The following is a 22,608-nucleotide window of genomic DNA, read 5'->3' as shown; positions in this document are numbered from 1 at the left end:
CAACCAACAGTTCAGTTTTATCAACGTCATTATCTCCAGTTATAGATGGAATCTCATTATACATGCATTTAACTTAAGCATATTCAACTCCAAGTTCTTGGCAGAGGGAGAAAAATGAGAGCGAGAGAAGGAGGGCAAGCACACTTTATATAACCTAGACCGTCACGCCTGCCATTCCAATCACTGAGCACTTGCCCCATGGGATGGCTACGGATCGGCTGTTCCACCAGCTGGACTCAGTCCCTAAGGACTTTTCAGAGTGCGAGTAGTTCTCTGGGAGACTCGGATTTTAGTGCTGAAAGGCACACACTTTAGATATACCACAGTCTTTGATTTTAGTCACCTGTTTCCCTGTTCCTCAATGAAAGAAACAGTCACCTATCCCAAGACAGGAGGAGAAACTGGTGATCTGTTGGACTCTCAAGAGACAGTGAGAGATTGTCCCTGGTAATTCTGATAATGCGATGTGCACCCACACTTTCCTTTGAGAACCAGCCCCTAAGATAGGGCTGCAGTGCTGGCTGCACATGTTCGGGTAATCCTCTGACTTTTGGATTGCATTATTCCTTTACTGTTAGATACACAAGAGCTGGAATTAGTCACATTAAAGTACTGATGCAACTAAAATACCTACATCTCCACAGATGAGGCAAAGATGAAAACCATTAGGCTTCCTGAAGCCAAATGTGAAGAAAAAGAAAAAAAATATGCAGCAGAATGAAATGCTAGCCCTGGGTTTTGGGGGATTTTATTATGATCTTTAACTTTCTGGAAAAGAGTCTCCATAGTCACAGGGACATACCTAAATACACACCTAAAATTGTGATACAGCACACTTTCAAGAGAAGGTCATGTTCAAACACAGAACCACTCCCGCTGCCTACCAGGCAGATGTATTAATTCTTGGCACTCAGCCTCCTCAGAACTTGATTCATGCCACCATTGTACAATTGAGAGCTCTATGGTAAACCCAATGGCTGGCACCTGCCTCTACTACATTGTAACCCCTTGCAGGCAAGGCCAAGGCCTTCCTAAACTCTGTGTCCACAAGGTCTCTGAGAGTGCCCTCCACAAAGGCTGGAAAGTGAATGAGTACAGATTAAAGTGAACAATCAGATTAAACACTCTAAAACTCATTTCTAAGGAATTAGGAAAGTAAGAAAGGCACACTCCAATAGTCTCCAGGCCATTGTCTCCGGCCCAGAGCCCCACTAGGCACGGTGCTCCGTCCTTACCTGTCCAGAGAAATGCAGCACAGGTGAAAAATGGATGCTGTCGTGAGCAGGACGTCTAGAGATGTCCGGACGAGGCAGAACATCTCCCCGTAAATCCAGATGTCCTGGACCAGCTCAATGGCACCAAAGGGCATCACCAGCACGGACACAAGCAGATCCGCAAAGGCAAGAGAGACAATGAAATAGTTGGTTTTTATTTTCCTGTGAGTGGAAAAGTACAAGGACGAGGCAGGTGGAGGGACGAAGGAAGGAAGTTTGGGAGAAAGGAGCAAGAGAGAAAAGAGGCAGAAAGGAAAGCAAAGAAAGAAGGAAAGACGGGAGGGAGGAAAAAGAAAAGAAAGTCAAATGTGTAATGTATCCCGTGAGGTTCAGTTTCCCCTTCTGCAACATGGCTGGAAAAACCTTGCATGGTCTGGCCACTCCTAAATTCTCCAGACTCCTCACTCCTCATGTACCCAAAGCCCGTTCCTCCTCTCCCCTGTGGCCACACTGGCCTGATCTGAGACCCCTGTGTGTGGAGCAACTCCCAAGGGCCTCTCCACAGGGTGCTCTCTCTCCCTGCCATCAGCCTAACTGCACCCACCAGTCTTACAGGCTCCAGCCTGGTTGTTCTCAGGGAACCTCCCGAGGTGCGCCCCTCACAAATGGCATCAAACTCCACTCTTTCCCGCTCTTGGACTGACCCCCACGTGCCTCACGTTTGGGACACCAATCAGAAGTGTGCTTTTATGCTTTGTTGCATGGTACTGGATTAACACCTGCCATGCTTAGAGAGGCAGGCAGTACATAAGGCAGGACTGCGTCTCCTACCCCCTTTCATGCCCTGGTGGCTCTCCATCCAGGCTGCACACTGGAAACACCCCCTGAATTCTCATAGACGTTGGTGCCCAAGTTTCACCCCAGAATGACTAGGTCAGCAATTTGGGGTGATTAACACATGCATCCACCCCTAGAGCTGCCAGGTAAAGTGTAGGACACCCCGTTAAATTTGACTTTCAGATTAATAATAAATACTTATTTAGTACAAGTATGTCCCAAATATTGCATGGGGCATACTTATACTACACAGTAGCAGTTTTTAAAAGGTCTCCAGGTGATCTTAATTGCAGTGAGGGTTCAGACTGATGAAGTGGGAGGAGCCAAAGACCCAGGTTTAAATCCTAGGTGGGTCAGTCTCTGAACCAACTGATAAAGTAAAGCAGTTAGATTAGATGTGCTCTCAAGGTACCATATTTTGCCGTGTATAATGTGCACCCACATTTTTGGCCCAAACTTTCAGGAAAAAAAATCTTTCATTTTATTTTTTAATTCAATTTTTATTTATTTATATTTAGAAGCAAAACCAAAAAGCTTAATCCAGGGTATTATTTTATATATAGATATCATTACTGCTTTCTAAGCAGATAAGAGTTACACTTTGAATGCATAAACATAAATAAAAGAATTAAAAACATTTACATAGATATGGAATTTGTACTACCCATGTAGAATGTGTACCCTTTTTTCCCCCAAAAAAGTTTGGGCAGAAAAGTGTGCATTATACACAGCAAAATACGGTATGTACATACTGTGATCACAATCTAAAAAACCCAACCAAATTAAACACAGGGAAAAAGACAGGATGGAAACACACTTAAGTGTTCACAGTGGTCATGTTAGAGTTGTGGGGTTGCATCTGATCTTTCTTCCTTGCTCTATTTCTAAGCATCATCCCCATGGATTTTTCCCCCTTTTATAATGACAAATTATAATGGATATTCAAAGTTCAGACCCCAGCTCTCCACGGAGAGGCCAGAATACCCACCCAGGTTTCCTCATGCTACTCACCTGAGCTGCCGGTCCCTGCACACAGCCACCATCACCAGAAGGTTGCCCAAGATGGCCATGAGGATCACCGCCGAGAGAAATGTGAGCAGCACGACCTTCTCCACTGACCTAAAACCCTCCTTGGAACTGGAAGACACACAGACAGACACATACACACACACACAAAGAATTGAAGGAAACCCAGAGACAGGGGCAAGAAAATTCATCTTTCCTTCATTCATCTGCACCATCTGCAGCTGAAACACACACTTATTGTGCACCTAATATATGCCACTGTGTGCACCTGACACTTTACATGGTATCTTCGGGGAGCCTTGCATAACAGGGAGGAGGAGGCTCAGGGACATGAATGAACTACCGGAGACCGCACCGTTCTTCTCCATCAGAGCCCTTGTGGCTCCCTTCAGAGTGCTTTGTCAGCTTGTGCTTCCTCAACTAGTGCTCAGAAATGTATTGAGCTGACCCCTGTTTTGTGCACCTGTCTACCTAGTAAACTCCATGAGGCAGGACTTCATGTTTCATCTATTGATAAAGTCAATTCCAATTTGTCATTCACACTGGATGAAGGAAAGGTGGCATTGGGTGGATGAATGGTGGTAACTGAACCAGGTCTGCATGAATACAAAGGCCACCCTGTTTTCAGGACCCCATCCCAGCCCGTGCAGAAGCTGCCGTGTGCAGGTGAACTGTCCTGGGAACAGGCCGTGGCTTGCAGGTTGTCCTTACATAGCTGGCCTGGCCAAAATGGCCTCAGAGTCTGTCAAGCCCATTGGAAAGACAGCAGCCAATCAATAAACATAGGAATTCATTTCACTGCCCTAAAGCCACATTTCTTTTGTTGCCCAACGTAACAGTTCAAATTTGTGTTCCTGTCAATGTTGGCTTCTGATTTGATTCTATAAATACAGCTGCCCCAGTATAAATCATTTCGTTTTATTAATGTGGAAGTGAGTGTCCCCTATCCACAAAAGCATGTCTGCAGATTACTAAGAAGCTACAGGGGGTGGGGGAAGGGAAGGTATTATTTCTAACAGAGTAATAAAAAGTTCTTTTTAAATGAAGTTTCAAACACTCTTAAAATTCTCAGTCTCAAACCTCACATTCCAGTATAAGCCACTGAGGCCCAGAAAGGGGAACCAAGTTGTCAGAGCATTTTGGCGGCTGGTCTGGAAGAGGCTGCCTGCCCCGTGAGCCCACGACTGGACCCACGGGGTCCCAAGGATCAAGAAATATCTGTCTTTACTGAGCTCCTTCAACTGAAAACCAACATGTGGCTGTGGGCCCCAAATGGCAGCAGCCCCGCACGTCCTGGCTCTGGCCTGTCCTGGCTCTGGCCTCGTCCAGAACTTCTCCCACCAGGCCTGACACGGAGGACAAGATGCTGACCAGAATGAGGAACCGCTGTTCCGGCGATGGAAGAACAAGAGCGTCCCTCCACCGTGCTGACAAGTGTTTTTCTTAACTGATTGATTGACTGATTGATTGATGGTCTGTTTGGCTAGGGTTCAGATGAGAAGAAATTCGAGGTTAAGTTCATCTAAATCACCCTCCCACACCTAAATCCCAATTATTGGCAGCACAAATATTGGACAAGGGAGATTTAACTCAATGAGAGAAAAGACCTTCATAGGGTGTTGTGGCTACCCAAAACTAATTGGACCTTAGGCCATGTTAACAGAGGTAAAGTGTCTAACAAAGGAGGTGACAGTGGCTTTTTCCTTGTCCTTCTCAGAGGCTCCGACTCAGCTCCTCTGAAACTTGTTGTCCTTCTGGCCTCTATCAGCTGTGCCTTCTTCCTGGAGTGCTTATTCCTGCCCTTTGGGTCTCAGATTAAAGCTAACCCCCACTTAATGTGTCACAGCCCACATTTGTCATTTTCTTATAGCATTTATTGTTATCTGAAATGACTCCTGCTACTGATTCTTGTCTGTGCCCACCCCCATCCCCTAGATCGACTTCACGTACCTTTTCCAGCACAGTTCCCAGTGCCAGGCACAGTCTACTCTATGGTATCTGGAGTGCAGAGGTATGTGAAGTACCTAGGAAGGGCTCAATTATTTGCTTGTTGAATGAAAGAAAGACATATTGTATTCCTAATAATCAAGTTTATCCTTCGATGTCTTTGAAAACTGATTGAAGACACAGAGATTTCACCTAGCGAAGACCCAGTACAAGACACAAAAGCTATTTTTAACTACCTGAAGGGCTGTCATTTGAAATAAGACATCTGTGCAAGCATCCATTCAACAATACTTTCTGAGCGCCTTGCCTGCACCAGGCATTGTTATATGTCCTGGGAAAGCAGAAATAAGCAAAAACAGAGAGCAGACAATGGATAGATAGAAAGAATTTATATCAAACGTCAGCTGGTGGTCCATGTTAGAGCAAAAAGTCTAGGAGGAAAGCAGGGCAGGACTGCCAGTGTGAGGTGCCTGATGGCTATTTACCAGAGTGATCAGAGAAGGCCCAGTGACAGGTGTGTCACACTTCAGGCACTGCAGATGGTGCAAGGAAGTTAGAAGAGTGAGCACGCTTCCAGCTGAGTTGGTCCTCAACTTTGGCTGCATATTGAAATGACCTGAGGAGCCTTAGAAATGTTGATGTTAGGGCCCCACCCTCAAATATGCTGATTTAATTAGCCTGGGTTGTAGCCTAATATTGGAATTGTTTCCAGTTGCTTCTAACTGCAGCCAAGGTTGACAATCACAGCTAGAGGAGGGCAAGCTTTAGTCATGCAAATAAGGACTTCCTGACAGGCAATAGTTTCCTGGTGCTGTGTAGAGCTCCCAGCTCAGAAAGCGTTTAGGAATGCCCAGATGTCGCCTTGGCTGACGCGGCTCAGTGGATTAAGTGCCAGCCTGTGAATCAATAGGTCACCAGTTCCACTCCCAGTCAGGGCACATGCCTGGGTTGCAGGCCAGGTCCCCAGTTGGGGGTGTGTGAAAGGCAACCGATGGGTGTTTCTCTCCATCTCTTTCTCCCTCCCTTTCCCTCTCTTTAAAAATAAATAAATAAAATCTAAAAAAAAAGAAAAAAGAATGCCTAGATGTCAGTGAGATACCCCTTCATGCCCAATAAGGTGGCTTCTATAAAAGCAAAACAAAAGTGAAAAATAACAAGTGTGGAGAAATTGGCACCTTTGTGGATTGCTGGTGGGAATTTAAAATGGTGCAGCTGCTGTGGGAAACAGTTTAGTGGTTTCTCAAAAGGCTGAACATAGATTAAATTGAAAGCAGGGACTTGAACAGATACATACACACCAATGTTCACAGCATTATTCACAGTAGCCAAAAAAATGGAAACGACCCAAAACAGAATGTGGTTTGTACATCCTATGGAATTTCATTCCATCATAAATTTCTGATACATGCTATCACATGGATGAAACTTTAAACACACTGTGCTAAGTGAAGTAAACTAGACACAAAATGATAAATATTGTATCATTCCACTTATGTGAAGAGCCTAGAACAGGTAAATGAGGAGAGGAATTATTTAATGAGTACAGAGTTTCTGCCTGGGGCACTGCAAAATTTCTGGAAATGGGTAGTGGTGATGGTCGCACACCATTGTGAACGTACTTATTGTCACTGAATTGTACATTTAAAATGGTTATTTGATGTATTAATGACAACTTCCATGTTATGTATAATTTATCACAATAAGAAAGAATACATGGATAACCACAGGTCAGGACACTGTATTGGAGGGGAGTGAGATTGGCAGCTTTTAGGTCCCCTTCTTGTCTGTGGGCAACGGGCTGAACATATCCTTAGAAAACAGACTGTCCATCAGCTGAGTCTCACCATTAGAGCCATCTCCCTGCACTTCCTTTCCTTTTGTAGGAGGGAAAAAAAAACAGTTTCAGAGTATGTGGTGCACATCTCCAGATCCAGAGAAGGTGTATTTCAAACCAGCTGGGAATGTCAGGGTCAGAGAACCCCAAGTTCAATGTTATGGTTCATTTGTGGCATGCCAATTAGGAGCTAGAAAGAGCTAAACTTTAAACTGTGAGTGACAAGCATAATTTAACCACAGAAGGAACTTTTTTAATTAGGCAGAAATGTCTGTGGAACTAAATGTTAAGGCCAGTAATGAAAATAAAAATAAATTAGGAATCACTTCTGTTCAATCCACGTTAGACCCTTGGGGTTACCTCTGACATCCTCCAAGAGTGTCAGCCACTTCCAGACAGTTCCCACCTGACTGAAGAGTTCTGTCCACTCCACTAAACAGGGTCTTTTAAGGTTACTCTCATGGGAAAGTTTACTTTTTGTTTTTTTTTCCCCTTTTTCAGTGATCTCTTGGTGCATTAATAAAGAAACTCCACAAATGTGTTGGTTTTATTTTCCATTTTCTCTGTTCTTAATAAAAGAAAACCTACAACAATAGTTCTGGGTAAATTTCCACATAGAACCCTAAGTGAAAGTATGTGTGAAAGTGGACTGTAAGTGACAATGTATATTATAAATAAGCAATCGTTGTTATCAATATTAGAAGACCATACAGGGACAATAGCCAAAGATATTTTAGGCCATGCTTTGTTGTATCACCCAGAACACACATACACAGTACTCAGAATACTTTCTTTTCCTCCTTTCCTCCCTCCCTCCATCCCTCCCTCCCTCCCTCCCTCCCTCCCTCCCTTCCATCCTTCCTTCCTTTTTCTTTCTTCTCTCTCTCTCTCTCTCTCTCTCTCCACCCCCCTCAGCTCCTTCCTTCCTTTTCTTTTTGCACTGGCCTTGTTCAGAACAGCCATGTAACTTCAAAATATCACTTACTTTTTCTGAGCCTCAGTTTCTTCATGGATCAATTGAGGAAGGCAGATGGAATGTTTAATTTATCAAATACGTATTGACTGCCAACCACCTGCGGAGATGTGGCTAAGTGCTGGGATACAGCAGCACAGAGGTAAACAATGCCCCCGCCTGAAGCAGTTCACATGACTGAAGAAGCAGACAGTAAGCAAGTGCACACACTGAAGAAATAAGGAATATGGTTTGTGATCAGTGTATCAAAGTCACCCCCCCTCACACTTCAATATTCACAGGAATCTACTGGGGATGTTGGTAAAATGCAGATTCTGATGCTTTTGGTCCGGGATGGAGGCTGAGGTTCTGCATTTCTCACAAAGCCCATGGGCCTCAGAGAGGCTCACACTGCTGGGTCATGAGTCAGCTTCGGGTAGTGCGACTATCACGGGCTCTGACGTGATGGTGTAACAGAAGACTCCTGGGTTAGAGGAAACTTTATGTAATCCGGGGACACTGGAGGTGACAGTAGTTAAAACACAGGCTGCTGGACCCACCCATATTTCAGTATGTCTGGCATGGGACCCCAAAGTTTTCATTTCCCGCAAGTTCTTAGGTAATGCTGATGCTATTGGTCTGGAGACTTCACCTTGAGGACATTGACCTAGAGCATTGTAAAGGATGCCCTTGACCCTAACCCTCATTACAAATTACTTTCTTTGGCTCCTGGGTTTGGAACTTCCTGCTTAGAAGTGGGTAGATTTGGACATGGATTCATCAAGCACCTACCATATGGCAAACAACACACTAAGGAAGTTTTTGGTGTTGGATTGTTTCATCTTCACAATTACCATGTAATTCACTATCACGATGCTCTTTTTTTTTCAGGAAAGATGGGTGCTCAGCGTGGTTAAGAGAGGTAAGATCCTGCAACTACCAAGTCGTGGACCTGGGATCTAGACCTGCACATTCTGATCGTAAGTCCAATACTTTTCCCACTGAAAGTTAAACGTGCTCACTTGAAATTGAACAAATTTCCTTTTAAAAAAGACATGCTAAAGTTTTATTTTATTTATTTTTTGTCTAGAACCTTAGTATTCAAAATGTTGATGATGACAGCTTAAAATACCTTATAAAAATATGCTGGCTATAGAAAATGGTAGGGGACAAAGAAATCCTTACAGGATGGAAATAATGCATAATAGAGTTTTATGCAGTTCTGAAAGAACTCTTTTGGATTGGTTTTGAAGACCCTGCCGAGGAGAGCAGGAAGGCAGGTGGTTGGTGCACAGCTGAGGAGGTCAGGTCTTTTTCAAATGTAAACACGCGGAGGAAAATTGTTGTGGCAAGATCTTAATTGCCTTTTCCAGGGCCTCAGAGATCACACGTATTAGGCATGAGAAAAACTTCAAAGCCCAAAGAGGATCTATTTGAATAGAGTATAACAAAGTTCAAAGCTGCAAGGAATACAAAGGATATCAGGATCAAAGCCACCGTTCTCTGCGGCCATATCTGAGTGTCGGGCCACGCTCAGGTGCATGTGACGAGCTGAGGTCTGCGTTTGGGAGGACTCTCACTGCCTCACAGTGTATTAATGACCAGGGCTTCCGTTCTTCCTGGAAACCAAATGCTCAGTGATCAGTGCCAGGAAATTACGCCTTCGAGGTAAGTCTCACTTAAAGAAATCTAGTCTTTCTATATTGACAGTGAGCAAACAGTTCATAGATAGATTTTTTTCTTTACAGTATATTTGCATATGCAGGTTCAGTGTAGGGTCTCTGGATCATTTTTGCAAACATCCCTTTACCCACGTTGTTCAGGATGCCATATGTTCATCAGGTACAGAAATGGCTTCCATTGGAATAATGCACGTGGCATGTTTTCAGTATTTGGCTGATCATTTCCTTGAAATTCATCTTGTGGTTATGAGAAATCCAGCCCAGGGGAAAATGTGGACCACACAGGGCCTCTCCAGTATGTTCAATCATTTACCCCAAGGATAAGGGCTCGAGGAAAAGCCGAATTTCCCATAACTTTGATAACAGCCTGCTCCCTGTTTCTTTCCAACTGACGGCCTCCGCCTCTGGACCTAATGACTAATGGATCCAGCTCCGGCCCTGGCTTGCTCTTGCTAAGTGTTATGATTTCTCTCCTCACCTCTGCTTCTGACAATGTAAGAATCTTATGCTCAGATGAAAGAAGAAACTGCTTCGTGCTGCTCTACTGCAGGCACTGCCAACCATCAGCCAACGGGCTGAATCCAGTCCACTGCCTGTTTTTGTAAATAAGAGCTCATTGGAACAGTCACACTCAATCACATACGTATTTTCTATGGCTGCTTTCCTCTACAAAGGTGTGGCTGGGTAAGGACAGCTGTGCACTTTTACGAGCCACACAGAGACCATGTGGCTCATACAGGCTGAGACTGTGTACTCTCTGGCCCTTTATAAAGCAGATTTGATGGCCTCTGCTCTTCGGGGACCAGCGATAAGTTTGGTCTAAAGAAGAATTTGGTATAGAAACACAAAGACTCCTAAGAGCTTACTACAAGGAATGTATTTAACTGGGAGTCATTCATTTCTCTGGAGTTTCTCACTCAGCAGAAAGCAGCACCATTCTAATTAACCAAGCCAGAAACCAGGCATGTGACTCCATTTCTTCTTCTCCTTCACTCGTCATTACTTATTCTGAGTATCTCTTTTTTAAATTATTTTTTATTTTTTCCAATTATAATTTACATTCAATATGATTTTGACTTAGTTTCAGGTGTACAGCAGAGTGGTTAGACGGTCACAGACATGACAAAGTGTCCCCCCGATGTTCCCAGTGCCCACCTGGCACTGTATGTAGTTATTCCAATGCTACTGATGATATTCCCTGTGCTGTACTTTACATCCCCACGTCTGTTTTGTAGCTGCCAATCATACTTCTCAATCACTTCACCTATTCCACCCAGCCCTCCAAGCCCCCTCCCCTCTGACAACCTTCAGTCTGTTCTCTGTATGGAGGAGGCTGTTTCTGTTTTGTTTGTTCATTTATTTGGTGAGCACCTCTTAGGTCTCTTCACTTCTCTCCAGTCTGCTGTCAATGCCCTCACCGAGGCCTTTCCGTCACCTTTGCCTAGACCAGTGGACAGCCACAACCGCCTGCCCCGTCTTCAGCTGTCAGTCTGTTAGATGGCTTCATCTAACGTTTCCAAAATGAACTCTTGAGCTCCCTCACCCTCTATGTTCCAGCTGCTCAAGCCCCAAACCTTGGAGTAATTCATCACAGGTCTCTTCCTCTCATACCTCACCTACGTCAGCAAATCCTGTTCCCTCTGCCTTAGAAGCAGCTCCTCATTCTGACCCTTGCCCAGCTCCTCCCCCGGTTACCACCTGTTTTAACTACATCAGGCTTTTCCCGGGTGATGGCAAGCCTCCCTGCTTCCACTGTTCCTATACAGAGTCCACGCTTCTCCCAGTACGAAGCAGGAGCTTGGTAAAATGCTTAGGTTGGAACCTGTCATGGCCCTACTCACCACTCTTGAGATGGTTGGTTCATCATCACACTGAGTTGTACTGGAATGAACACTTGCCAACAATATAAAGTTCACCAATGTGGGAGTGACTAATTAAATCATGGCACTTGATACACTTAGATATTATGCAGACTGTAAAAAGAATGAGAAGGGATCCATACACATCTAATAAAATGTATAAAGGCATGCACTGGGTTCATGAACAATGAAACCAAGAAAGTGATTGTGGTGCAGGGGCAGAAAGAGAGGAGATTTATCAGGAGGAGGTTTCAACTGTAAGCATTTGTAATATTTTATATCTTAAGCTGGATCGGGGATGCAAAGGTATTCTTTCATTTTTCTCAGCAGCTTTTGTTATATTTGAGATATTTTCTTTTTAAAATGAAAAGAATATATGTACAGCCTTGGCTGCTGTAGCTCAGTGGATTGAGCACAGGCCTGCAAACCAAAGGGTCGCCAGTTTGATTCCTAGTCAGGGCACATGCCTGGTTTGTAGGCAAGGTCCCCAGTAGGGGGCGCATGAGAGGCAACCACACATCGATGTTTCTCTTTCTCCTTCCCTTCCCCTCTCTCTAATAATAAATAAATAAAATCTTTTAAAAATAAAAGAATATATACATATATATATCTTTATGAGTATATATACATATATATCTATATATATCTTTACATATGTAATCAATAAAATTGTAGAAATAAAATATTAATAAAGTAATAAAAATATCTCCCAGGCACATAATTAAATTAAAAAATTATAGACCAATGCACATAATATGATACCATAAGAGTTTGAATGAAAATAAAACCAGAAGAGCTATGCATGATATCTATATATCTATTCGGAGGCTATGGCCATAAGAATGCACAAAAACTTGTTAATAAATATTTGGGGCAGGGGAGTGGAAGCGGATGGGAGACTTTTCATTTGGGGTATTACTGGGATTTGAAACTCCAGGAATATTTTGCACTTCCAGCAAACTCACAACCCTTCTCACTTCACACTAGAAGTAGTTAACACACCGCCCTGGCCAGACAGGGCACACAGGAGAGCATTCTTTTCTCCGAGCCATTAGGTGTGAGCTCTGCTCTAACCAGAAAACAAACAAGCTCACTGATTCAGAGAGGCTTGGCCAAGGAATGTCAGCCTTGCTATAGGCGTATATTTGCTCCTTTGTTCATTCAACCATGCCTTCATTCACTCTGTCTTTTGTATATTCACTCAACAGAATATTCGGGAATCCACTCTATTTCAGTCACTAGGAAGAGAATGAAGGCGTGGCTCCTTTACTTGGAGAGCTCAGAGGCCACTGGAGCAGACATAAATCCAGTAATTGCATGTCTGTAGACTTACAGCTGCTGTGGGGGCGATGAGAAGAGCTGCACAGGCTGGCGCTGACCCTGAGGGAGACCCGAAAACACTCTCCCGGGGGAGTGATAATGGAGCTGTAATTTAAAGGAAGAACAGAGCGCACTGAAAAGAGGCAGCACATGTCAGGGGCCAGCGCTGGAAGCTCTGCAGTGAGAAGGACATGACTCACTCAGCTGCCAACAGAAGAGCAGCACGACCCCTGGATGCAGGTGGCCAGGGCAGGTAGCATGACAGGAGGTCTACAAGGGTCAGATCAGGAGGCGGGGCTAGGTCATTAGGTCTCTACCAACAGTTCCGTGCAGGGTCACAAGTTGTTTTAAAGTTGGCATTGGACGTGACATGATCAGCCTCGCCTTTTGACATGTCTGGAGTATAGAGGGATAGGTGAGGTATTGTTTTTAATGGACTTCAGCCTTAGTAATTTAGAAACCTTTTAATTGTTTGTCCTGTAGTCCACTGATCTAGCACATGGCTCTCAGTAGAAGTGATACCACTCTTAGAGGCTGTTGAAAATATTTGTGGACTTTGGTTGTGGTAATGATTGAGGAATACTCCAGGCATTTCAGAAGAGGACAAGGACAGGGGACATCATAATATGAGGGACAATCTCTTATTAATAAAAATACCATCCCACATTCTCCGTGATTTTAGAATACCCTATTAGCCATCTGTGTGAGTGGAAAATGTGTTCATAATTAGCTGATCTAGAACTTAACATCTTTTAGATATAAACATGAACATTTCTGCACAGTAATTTATATGTACAAAATGACAGGAAGATTATGTTTTCATTGTGTTCAAATCAAGTATTCTCTATATGTCATAATGCCATTCACATACTGGAGCAGCCAACACAACGTGCTAGCACTGGACTTTGTCGGTAGCAGCCACATGTCATGGTGACTTAACATACAAGCACAGATATCTGACTGCCTTATTATGTTTTCTATTGTAGATGAACATTTATATTATGAAATGCATGCTATTTTATTATAAGTCACTTTCATTTTATTGCTTTTTGTATTCCAGTTAAGGCATTAGGCGGGTAATTTTTAAATTGCGTACAGATAGGTTACATTATTCGTGATTTCACTTTAGTAGAGTCAAGGAGTGTTACAAAACACTTGTTTTAAAAAACTAGGGTAGCGGTTGATCTACTACGGTTGAGAGTCATTGGTCTAGAACAGCATAATGGCCTCAAGAGCTTGGCTGTTTTCTTCGCTGGAACTTCAGGTGTCTTGTCTAGAACGAACGCACGACAAGCTCGTCTTGTTGGAGGAGCAGCTCCTGACTTCTCCGTACTCGGCAGGTGCAGTGCAAGAAGACCCGTGAATGTCCAAGGTTGAAAATAACAGAGCAGAGACAGAGGCTGCACACCACTTCTCTACTAAGAGAATTAGAAAGATAACACTCTAGTTTCAAGCTCTTCTCGTTCAGAGCACTGAAGGATTTTTAACAGCTATGGTACACGCCTTCCATAAAAAGCTGTATTTCATTATCTAATGAATATCTAACTTGACAATATTGGCAAATCAAATTTGTGTGATTCTGGAGTGTGTGTGTGCATGCGTGTTATTCTTTCTCAGAATAATTTATGGGGTGGAAATGCTTCCATGTGCTAGGAACCACTGAGATAGAAAAATTAATTTTGTGGTTAGCTTGCAAATAAATGCTAGGATGCAATCTGTAATGTAATGTAATGTAATTTAATGTAGTATAATGTAATGTAATGTAATAAGGAAATCCCATCAGGGTTGACTGTGGCAGCTTTCCAATCCTTCGGGCCGCTGTGGCCTCTCAGCTTGACTAATAATGGGATAAAGAATAGTCTTCATTATCTAAGTGCCACTGTGTGCCAGGAAGACATTCTGTTTTTCAAGCATTCTATTGTCAAAACAAGCCTATGAAGAGAGGTGTTACTACTGTGTTTAACTTACAGGTGAAAAAACTGAGGCTCAAAAATTTAAATCGGTGTAAGTACTAAGTAGTGAATTCAGAATTTGAACCTTGGTCTTCTGAACTCCAGGGCCCCATGATGTACTAGGATCAATGTTCTAAAATTTTAATCAATGGCATAACTTATGAAGATAATCTAAAAGTTAAAATGATATCGCCTGAAATACAGATGAATGTAAATGCTTGCCTCTTACTCTGATAACTCATTTGAGAACTGCAAAGCCTGGAACCTGCTCTCCTCCAATGCGCCTGTGCTTCACGCTTCCTCAGTTACTCCAGTGTTGAAACCTTGAACTTGTCATCACCAATAGCTGCAACGCCTCAAAATCTCAGGTTTAAACATCTTCCTCTCCAACATCATTTCCTATCTTTAGAACTCATTCATCTAGCACTTTGATGCCAGCAACGCTTTGACTCTCTTGGGATATTCCATCCATTGATCCTGAGACTTTTTCACTATCCCTCACCTTTCTCACCTTAAAACATGACACACCGTAGGCAGTCTGTGGGATCTTAACAGTAGGAATGCTGAAGTTTCTGGAAGTCTAAGGCTGTCCTGAGAATTATCCTGGATAATGATTATCCAGAGATATGCAAAAATACCTAGATGGAGTTAACCAGAATTGTTTTTAGAAGGACTTTGACTTATTCCTTGTATCACAAGCAAAGTAGTTGAGGAAATAGGGATTTTAGCTTAGACACCGGAAGGCTCAGGCATTGGGGTAGCTAACGTTTATCCCTGAAACAGTGTCACGTATCCCTAAAGGCTGTGGCCGGGTCCAGTGAGAGAAGATACCAGAAGGCAGAATTCAACGGAAACAAAGAGAAAATGACAGATCCCTTTCTTCTCACATTCTGGTTCAATCGACATGTGTAGCTGAAATGCAATATGAAAGTTTCTGAGAATGGTTCTCCATCATCATTGTGTCAGTCAGAATGGTTTAGATTGTACTCCAGTCACAGACAACCCTCAGTCATCAGCAGCTGATGACCTTTGTTTTCTTTTTTTCATCCCCTGTACATGTCCATTGTGGGTGGTCAGGGAACTCTGCTCATCACGTTCACTCAGGGACCTAGACTGATGTCACAGGAGGAGCCACATCCTTAATGTTGTCAGTGGCCATGCTTGGGGGAAAGAGAACTTAAGGAGTAGGAGGGGGGGTGTGTGTGCACGTGTCACAAACCAGTAATGAAATATTCCCACCTGAAAGTGAGTTACATCATTTCCACTCAACAGCGCATTGGCCAGAACTAGTCACATGGCCCCACCTAGCCATCAGGGAGCTCGGCTGTTCAAACCTGCAGTGTGCCCCGGAGAGCAGCACCGTGAGCAGCACAACGAACACCACCGCAGCACCGTGAGCAGCAGTGCACCTCATGGGCCCGGCCGGGGCAGTCTGGTACTTTTCCTTCCTGCCCTCCTCCAGAGCTGCCCTGCGAAGCCTCACGATGTAGTGAGCTCCCCAACACCAGGGGGCTGCAAGAAAAGGTTACAGGAGTATAAGTCAATGGCACTGTCGAAGCTGTTCCTTCATCTAACAGACTAGAGGAATAATAAGCACGCCCACGCTGAAAGGAACAGGATTAGACACTGGGGAACCCAGGACAACAGGTGCAGCCTGACTTTTAGATGGCAGTAACTGGTTCTCAGACCAGCCACGTGGATGACCAAGCACTGGGGTGAATTTTGCTCAATTCAAACAGACCACAAAACACAGGGTGACTGTTCCTGTTGAATCATTGCTTCTCTTCTCCACAACAAGAGAGTCCATCTCACTACCTCTGTCCCTAAGGAGAAATCATAATCAGAAAACTCAAACAGAAGGCAAGGCAAGGATTTCCACTGGGAGAAACCCCTGTGGCAAGATTTGTAGTGCTATCCATATTTCTTCCTAAAAACCAGGACCCAACTGGCAGACTCCCTGTTCAGCTACAGACAGGACAGCAAGTGCTTGGGAGACAAAATGGTCTGCTGTTCACCCAAGCCTGTTAGCAGCCAGTCAGACTAATCAGTGTTGGATACAACACCCCAGACAAGGCCAAACAGGCATCATCAGCCATACACATGCACACACGCGAGACAGAGTGAAACGACACGTCTGAATTCAGCCTTCAGTTAACAAATGTGCCCCAGCTATTCCTGTTTAATGCACACAACAGAGAGGTTAGGATTATTATTGTAATCGATACTTTCAGAAAAGAAAACTCAGATTCAAAGAGATTAATTTCATTCACTCATTCTTACCTAAGTAGGCCTACGTATGTGGTGTTCCTGAGCACCTGAACGGGTGTGTGTCAAAAACTGACCTCCCAACCTGTCCAAGTTCGTAATGGGGAAAGAACCACCTCACCTCCCACCAACGCTTCCCCATTGCCAGAGTTAGTGAAACAATATTGGGCTTGAGGGACCACAAGTCCTATAATACATGGCACTTCTTATGTTCTCAGGGAAATTATTTATTTTTGACATTTTACATTAAGTCAAATTCCCACCCACCACTGAATTCATTTTATTTCTCATCGATCACCAATTGCCATAAGGTAATTTTCTCTGGTTTCTGCTGTTAAAATGCCCTCACAGTAGAGCTGATGATAACACTCCAAGAGCAAGCAATAGGATAATGAATTAACTATAGGATCATGAATTAAGTATGTGCACATGAGAGTTAAACACCAAGCACCCTAGAAAATGAGCAACTCAGCTGTAGATACAGTGATTGCCTGGCTGCTGGTACTACGGCTCACTGACCAGTCAAGAGACTGGTGAATCTCTTCTCTGCCTCCCTGCCTCTGCTCATCTCTTCCCTCCGACCTGGAGCAAATACAGGCTCCTCTCAGCCTCCAGGTCTGGAGCTAGTATTGTCCTTCATGAAAGGAGAGGCGGGCAGCTCCTGCTCAGTTCCAAAGAGGTCTGCACCTCAACTCAGCCTGCCTGGCATTACAGTCTGGCCCCATTCAAACACCAGGGTTGCACACTCATTCACTAGTTCACACTGTTGTGCACACTAGTTCAGACCTGGATTCCTTCCTTTTCCTATGCCTGAGGTCTTTCTCCCCCTCCCATCATAAAGAAGCCTATGACACGGGAGTGAAAAAAATTAAACTGAACTAGGGAAACATAGCAATATCGATACATTTTGCACATACAATGCTGAGTATTTAAAAAAGCAAGTTGTAGAAGAATACATTCAGTACATTATTTACATAAAGTTAAAACCACAAAACATGATAATAATTAACATATTAATAATTACTCTCATTTCCCCCATTTCCTAAGCCCAAGGATGGGTGTGTGGGAATCTGTTACACTATGCTATATGCCATTCTGTTAGTTTGACCTATTTCATAATTAATGAACAATTTACTATGAAACTATTAATTCACCAGGAAAAATTCAAACATTTCAAATAAACCGAAACCGTATTTTGACTACTACCTAACACCTAGTCCCAGGCACACTCCACGGGTATCTCCTGTTATTGGTGACTAATTATTTTCTAATCAACATTATAGCACTGTTTGAACAAGTATGCCTTTCCTTTTTATATAAGTAATAATATAACGTGTGCCTTTCCTATTTATGTAAGTAATAATGTAACATGTATACTTTCATTGAACATCACCTCCTGGCCATGTATAGGTACCTCCATCTTAAACAAAAAATACATTTTCCTTGGCGGTTAGCATTTTTCCCACAGGGAAGGGTAGAGCAGCTAAGAAAATAATCTTTGGAGACCTGCCTGGCTTCCAGTCAGTACTTAATATTTACCTAGAGCATGTTATTCAAGTTTTGTGTGTTTTAGGTTTCTCATTTTTAAAACAGAAATAATCACAAGTGCCAACTCTTAGGGTTATTTGAGGATTAGATGAGAAGAGGCATGTAAAGAACTTAGAAAATTGTCTGGCACATAGTGAGCCCTTGGTGATGATGATGATGATAAGGAGGAGGAGGAGGATTTACAGCTAGGACTTAAGAGGAAAGGTCCTTATACCAGCATCCTTATACCTTGCCACATTCACTGCTAGTCCTTAGAGGAATCCTGGTGCTCCTCTGCCTGCCTCTGATAACTGTGCTGCCTTCGGAAATCAGGGGCCCTCCAAAACGCTGCAGAACCGTGGCAGTGCCCCCTCTTCTGGTCCCTGCACATCAAGCTCTGTTTGTCCAAATTCCAGGCATTCTCTTCTTGCAGGGGGATTTCGTCAACTCTAGCTGGCAGCTCCTGCCAAGTTAACTTGACAACTGGAGAAATACACTTAAGTATTTATATGTTATCATTCTTTCTTTAAATTAAGCCCGGGACATAGCAAACCTTCCTTTTTCACGGTCATCCTAATAATATTTTATATTGAGTTACACACAGAATATGTAACTTTCAATGAATGTATTTTCCTCATAGTTCTCAGAGATTACTCCAAATTTATCACATCATTTATGTGCATTTCATTATTACATTTAGCAATGTAAGATATCTAAGCCTATTTCTTGCCTACAGAGATTCAGAATTTGCATAATTCCCTAGCGTAAGAGAGATTCAGAACAAAAGCTTTGAAGTCAGCCAGGCCTGAGTTCAAATCCTAGCTCTGCCATAAGCTACTGTATTTTGCTATGTATAATGCATACTTTTTTGCCCGAATTTTTGAGGGAAAAATCAGGGTGTGCATTACAGATGGGTAGTACCTGAAATACTTTGTATCTGTTCTTGTGTTTTGTAATTATTTGTTACATAAAATTTCTTGTACCATAATATGTTCAAAAAGAAATGCTAAAATGCCTTTATAATACAAAAAAGTATCTAAATATAAATAAATTAAAAATTAAATTAAAACACAAGATTTTTTTCCTTAAAGTTTGGGCCAAAAACATGGGTATGCATTATACATGGCAAAATAATGGTAGTTGTGTGCCCCAAGGTAAGTATATTTGTTTCCCATAGCTAGGTAAGACATTACCTCCCACTGAACAGCCTAAAAACCATACCTACTCACCCGTTCACAGTTCTGTAGATCAAACGTCTGGGCCTGGTCTGACACGACATGACTAGGTTCTCCATTTCCATTTTTTCTGACTATCTTTTCATCACCCCTTTTGAAATGAGCCTAAAGTAGAAACTGCTTCGGTGCTGTTAGGTCCCTAATGATTATTCATTATAGAGCAGAATAAAACAAGGCCTGCATTACCCACATTTTATAGACAAGACAATGGAAGAAACTGATGACATCTGTAAGGCAGTTATTATGGGCTCTGGCACGCACGCTGAGCACCCATAAATACCAGCAGCCACCACCACTATCATCGTCATCATCATCACCATCATGGGGTGTTAAGAAGGAGAACCCCAAAAGCCTACAGCAGCAGCTGCCACACACCCACTCTTCACGCAGTCCTGGCAAGGACGATGGAGATGACAAGCACTTTGCAAGGCATTGCTGAGAAGCCACTGTTTCCTAGGAAGATGTTTCATTTTTATTTATTTATGTATTTATTTATCTATCTACTTATTTATTTATTGGCTGCTCCTCCCCCTCCCCCCAGGAAGAGCTGCCATTGAAGCTCCAAGCCAGGAACACACCACAGCAAAATCCAGAAGCTTCCACCCTCTTAACACCGACTTGATGGTAGACTTTTCACTGCCCAGAGCAAAATACAGTCCTTTCAGCCTTTACATTTAACCTCTGTTTTCCGGGTAGACAACTTTCTTGATCTCATTTTACCTGCCATTTATGTTCACTCTATCCCACCCAGCTCTCGGTGGAGACGAGTCGTCTTCGGAAGTTCTCGAATATCTTATAACAGCACAGGGTCCATTTGGGGGCCTATTAAACTAATGCCATTCTTCCCAAATGTCAATCCAGAATTGACATAAACAAGGTCAGCAAAGAGTGGTACTCAACTAGGCTTTAGATTCCATGTGGTGCAAACTCTGTTTACTAATGGAAAAACTGAGGAAAGGCTTTTCTTCAAGTCATGAGGTCGTGGCAGAACCAGGACTACATGGGCATTGGGAGTCCCCTTGCTCAGTGCTGTGACCTTTCTACTTACAGGACTCCACCTGGCTTCTGGTTTAGAGTCCCCAAGGCTCTGCTCAGTGACATACTTCTTCCATCCTGTATGTGTGCATTCATATCTAAAAACCCAAACAAGGAATTATAAAGTGCAAATAGTGTATCATAGCTTTAAAGTACTCCAGAGTAAGCACAGATTATTCTCTGATAATTCAGGAGCCAGGCTATTCTGCACATATGTTATTTGCTGACCAAGTAGATCAACTCTGCATAGACCCCCAGGCTATACATTGGATAATAATGAAGTAGCTTTAGAGACAGATTTCTGGATTTAACCAGGCTACCACAGACGGAGGGCTCGCACTATAAAATGCATTATAAGCATTTTACCTGCATCAATTTTTTAACCTTAAAATAATCCCGTGAATTGGAAAAACTGACACTGAAGAGAATTCAGGTAACTTTCTCAATGTCAAGCAGCTACCCAGGATGCAAGCCCAGCTCTGTCTCAGGCAGCACCTTCAAGCACTGTATCGTACTGCTCTCTGCATGACTGTTTCTTGTCCTGGGAAAAATACACAGTTCAGGGCTGGCAAAGGAGGTTAGTGATACGAAGGATCCATGTTCCTTCTAGCTTTTCATTTTGTTGTCCCATGGGAATGGCTGCTATAGCTCCAGACATCAAATTCAAGTTCAAGGGTAAGAGAAAGTAGGGATGATTCAGCAATGTCCATCCCTTTGCCTCAGGGAACAAAAGCCTCCCTCAACCCCTTAGCCGACTTAATGCTTTTTGGCTAAAATTGTACCTTGTCACCTCGGGCAGCACAGTGTTTTGGAAACATTTGCACAAGAATGCCTTTGAGCAGGCTGACATTCTCCGTTCCCCGCCCCCTCCCTTATGTCACACCTGCTTGCTGCAGAAATTCATGTCACGTCCCTGGTCCATGAAGACTCGTGAGTTTGCCATCTTTGTAGTAGGGCTAAACTGTACTTTTTCCAATTGTTAGCAGTAGGTCACACTTGAATATGAGTGAATGATTCAGAGCTAATTTTGTGGCATGGAGGACAGTATCTGAAAGATATTTATATTGCATAAAATGTCAGAGGCAGAAGAAATTCAGAAGTTGTCTGGTTCCACTTCTTTCATTTAAAAATGAATGAAATGGAGCTTAGAAAAGGAAGGTGACTTGCTTAAGGTCACAGAGCAAGGCAGTGGCAGATCCAGGATGGGAACCCAAACTTGGTGACGTGGTAGCACTGGACTGGCCTGACGCAGAGCAGGGGTGCCGTGAGGTCCCAGCCGTCAGAGGAAGCTAGGCACTGAGTAGCTGGCTTTCAGAATGGCATCGAGATTCTGCCTGGGCCGAGCACACCTTTTCAGGTTGCCCTCCCAGCTGAACTCTGAAAGGTGGATGCTCACCCCTCCCCTATAATGATACTTCTGTGCCTTCATCCTCCTTCACTAATTTGTATCTGTATCTGTCACTTTATATAACTAATTACTATTTACTCTTTATGAGTAGGCTGTGTGGGAATCTAATGGTGGGAGAGAATGATGTTCATTTAGGGAAGCCTTGGGAAAAACAAGGCAGGAACGAGGGGGAAACTCAGGCTATAGAATTCTCTTCTCCCTTCTTGCACACCCTCCCGCCTGGGCTCCAAGGAAAGTCCTGTCAAGAAGTGAGAGTCAGCAACACAGGCTCAACATCTCTCAGCAGACATCAAAGCTGTGCTCAGAAGGTGCCCCTCCACCCCTATACTTTCCTAGCCACGCCTGCGTCTGCAAAGAGACTACGGCCCTCAGCTTTTCCTACCTATAGCTCCCTTTACTATGAGCCTTCCCCACTACCCTTCTAACCGGATTTAGGGATCTTTGAAGTAATTTTAACCACGGGGGCAAGCAAGGTGGCCAGGAGGAAGGAATAAAAACACCACGATTCATAAGAC

At 43.3% G+C, this 22,608-nt stretch overlaps 1 protein-coding gene across 3 annotated transcripts in view; it reads right to left on the bottom strand.

The window, feature by feature from the left end:
• HTR4 (5-hydroxytryptamine receptor 4) overlaps nt 1-22,608 on the bottom strand; it is a 143,095-nt gene that overhangs the window by 65,459 nt on the left and 55,028 nt on the right. For all 3 annotated transcript variants that reach the window (XM_045826198.1, XM_045826183.1, XM_045826189.1), the window contains exons 3-4: nt 3,063-3,188; nt 1,236-1,436 (exon numbers count right to left, since the gene is read on the bottom strand). In XM_045826198.1, coding sequence (XP_045682154.1) covers nt 1,236-1,436; nt 3,063-3,188 — 327 coding nt within the window. The remainder of the gene's footprint in view (nt 1-1,235; nt 1,437-3,062; nt 3,189-22,608) is intronic.

Source organism: Phyllostomus hastatus, unplaced genomic scaffold (genome assembly GCF_019186645.2).
Source record: "Phyllostomus hastatus isolate PE091 unplaced genomic scaffold, TTU_PhHast_1.1 phas_contig_150, whole genome shotgun sequence".
Classification (NCBI taxonomy): Eukaryota; Metazoa; Chordata; class Mammalia; order Chiroptera; family Phyllostomidae; genus Phyllostomus; species Phyllostomus hastatus.
The sequence above is the reverse complement of the archived record's forward strand: the minus strand, read 5'-3'. Positions and strand labels throughout refer to the sequence as shown.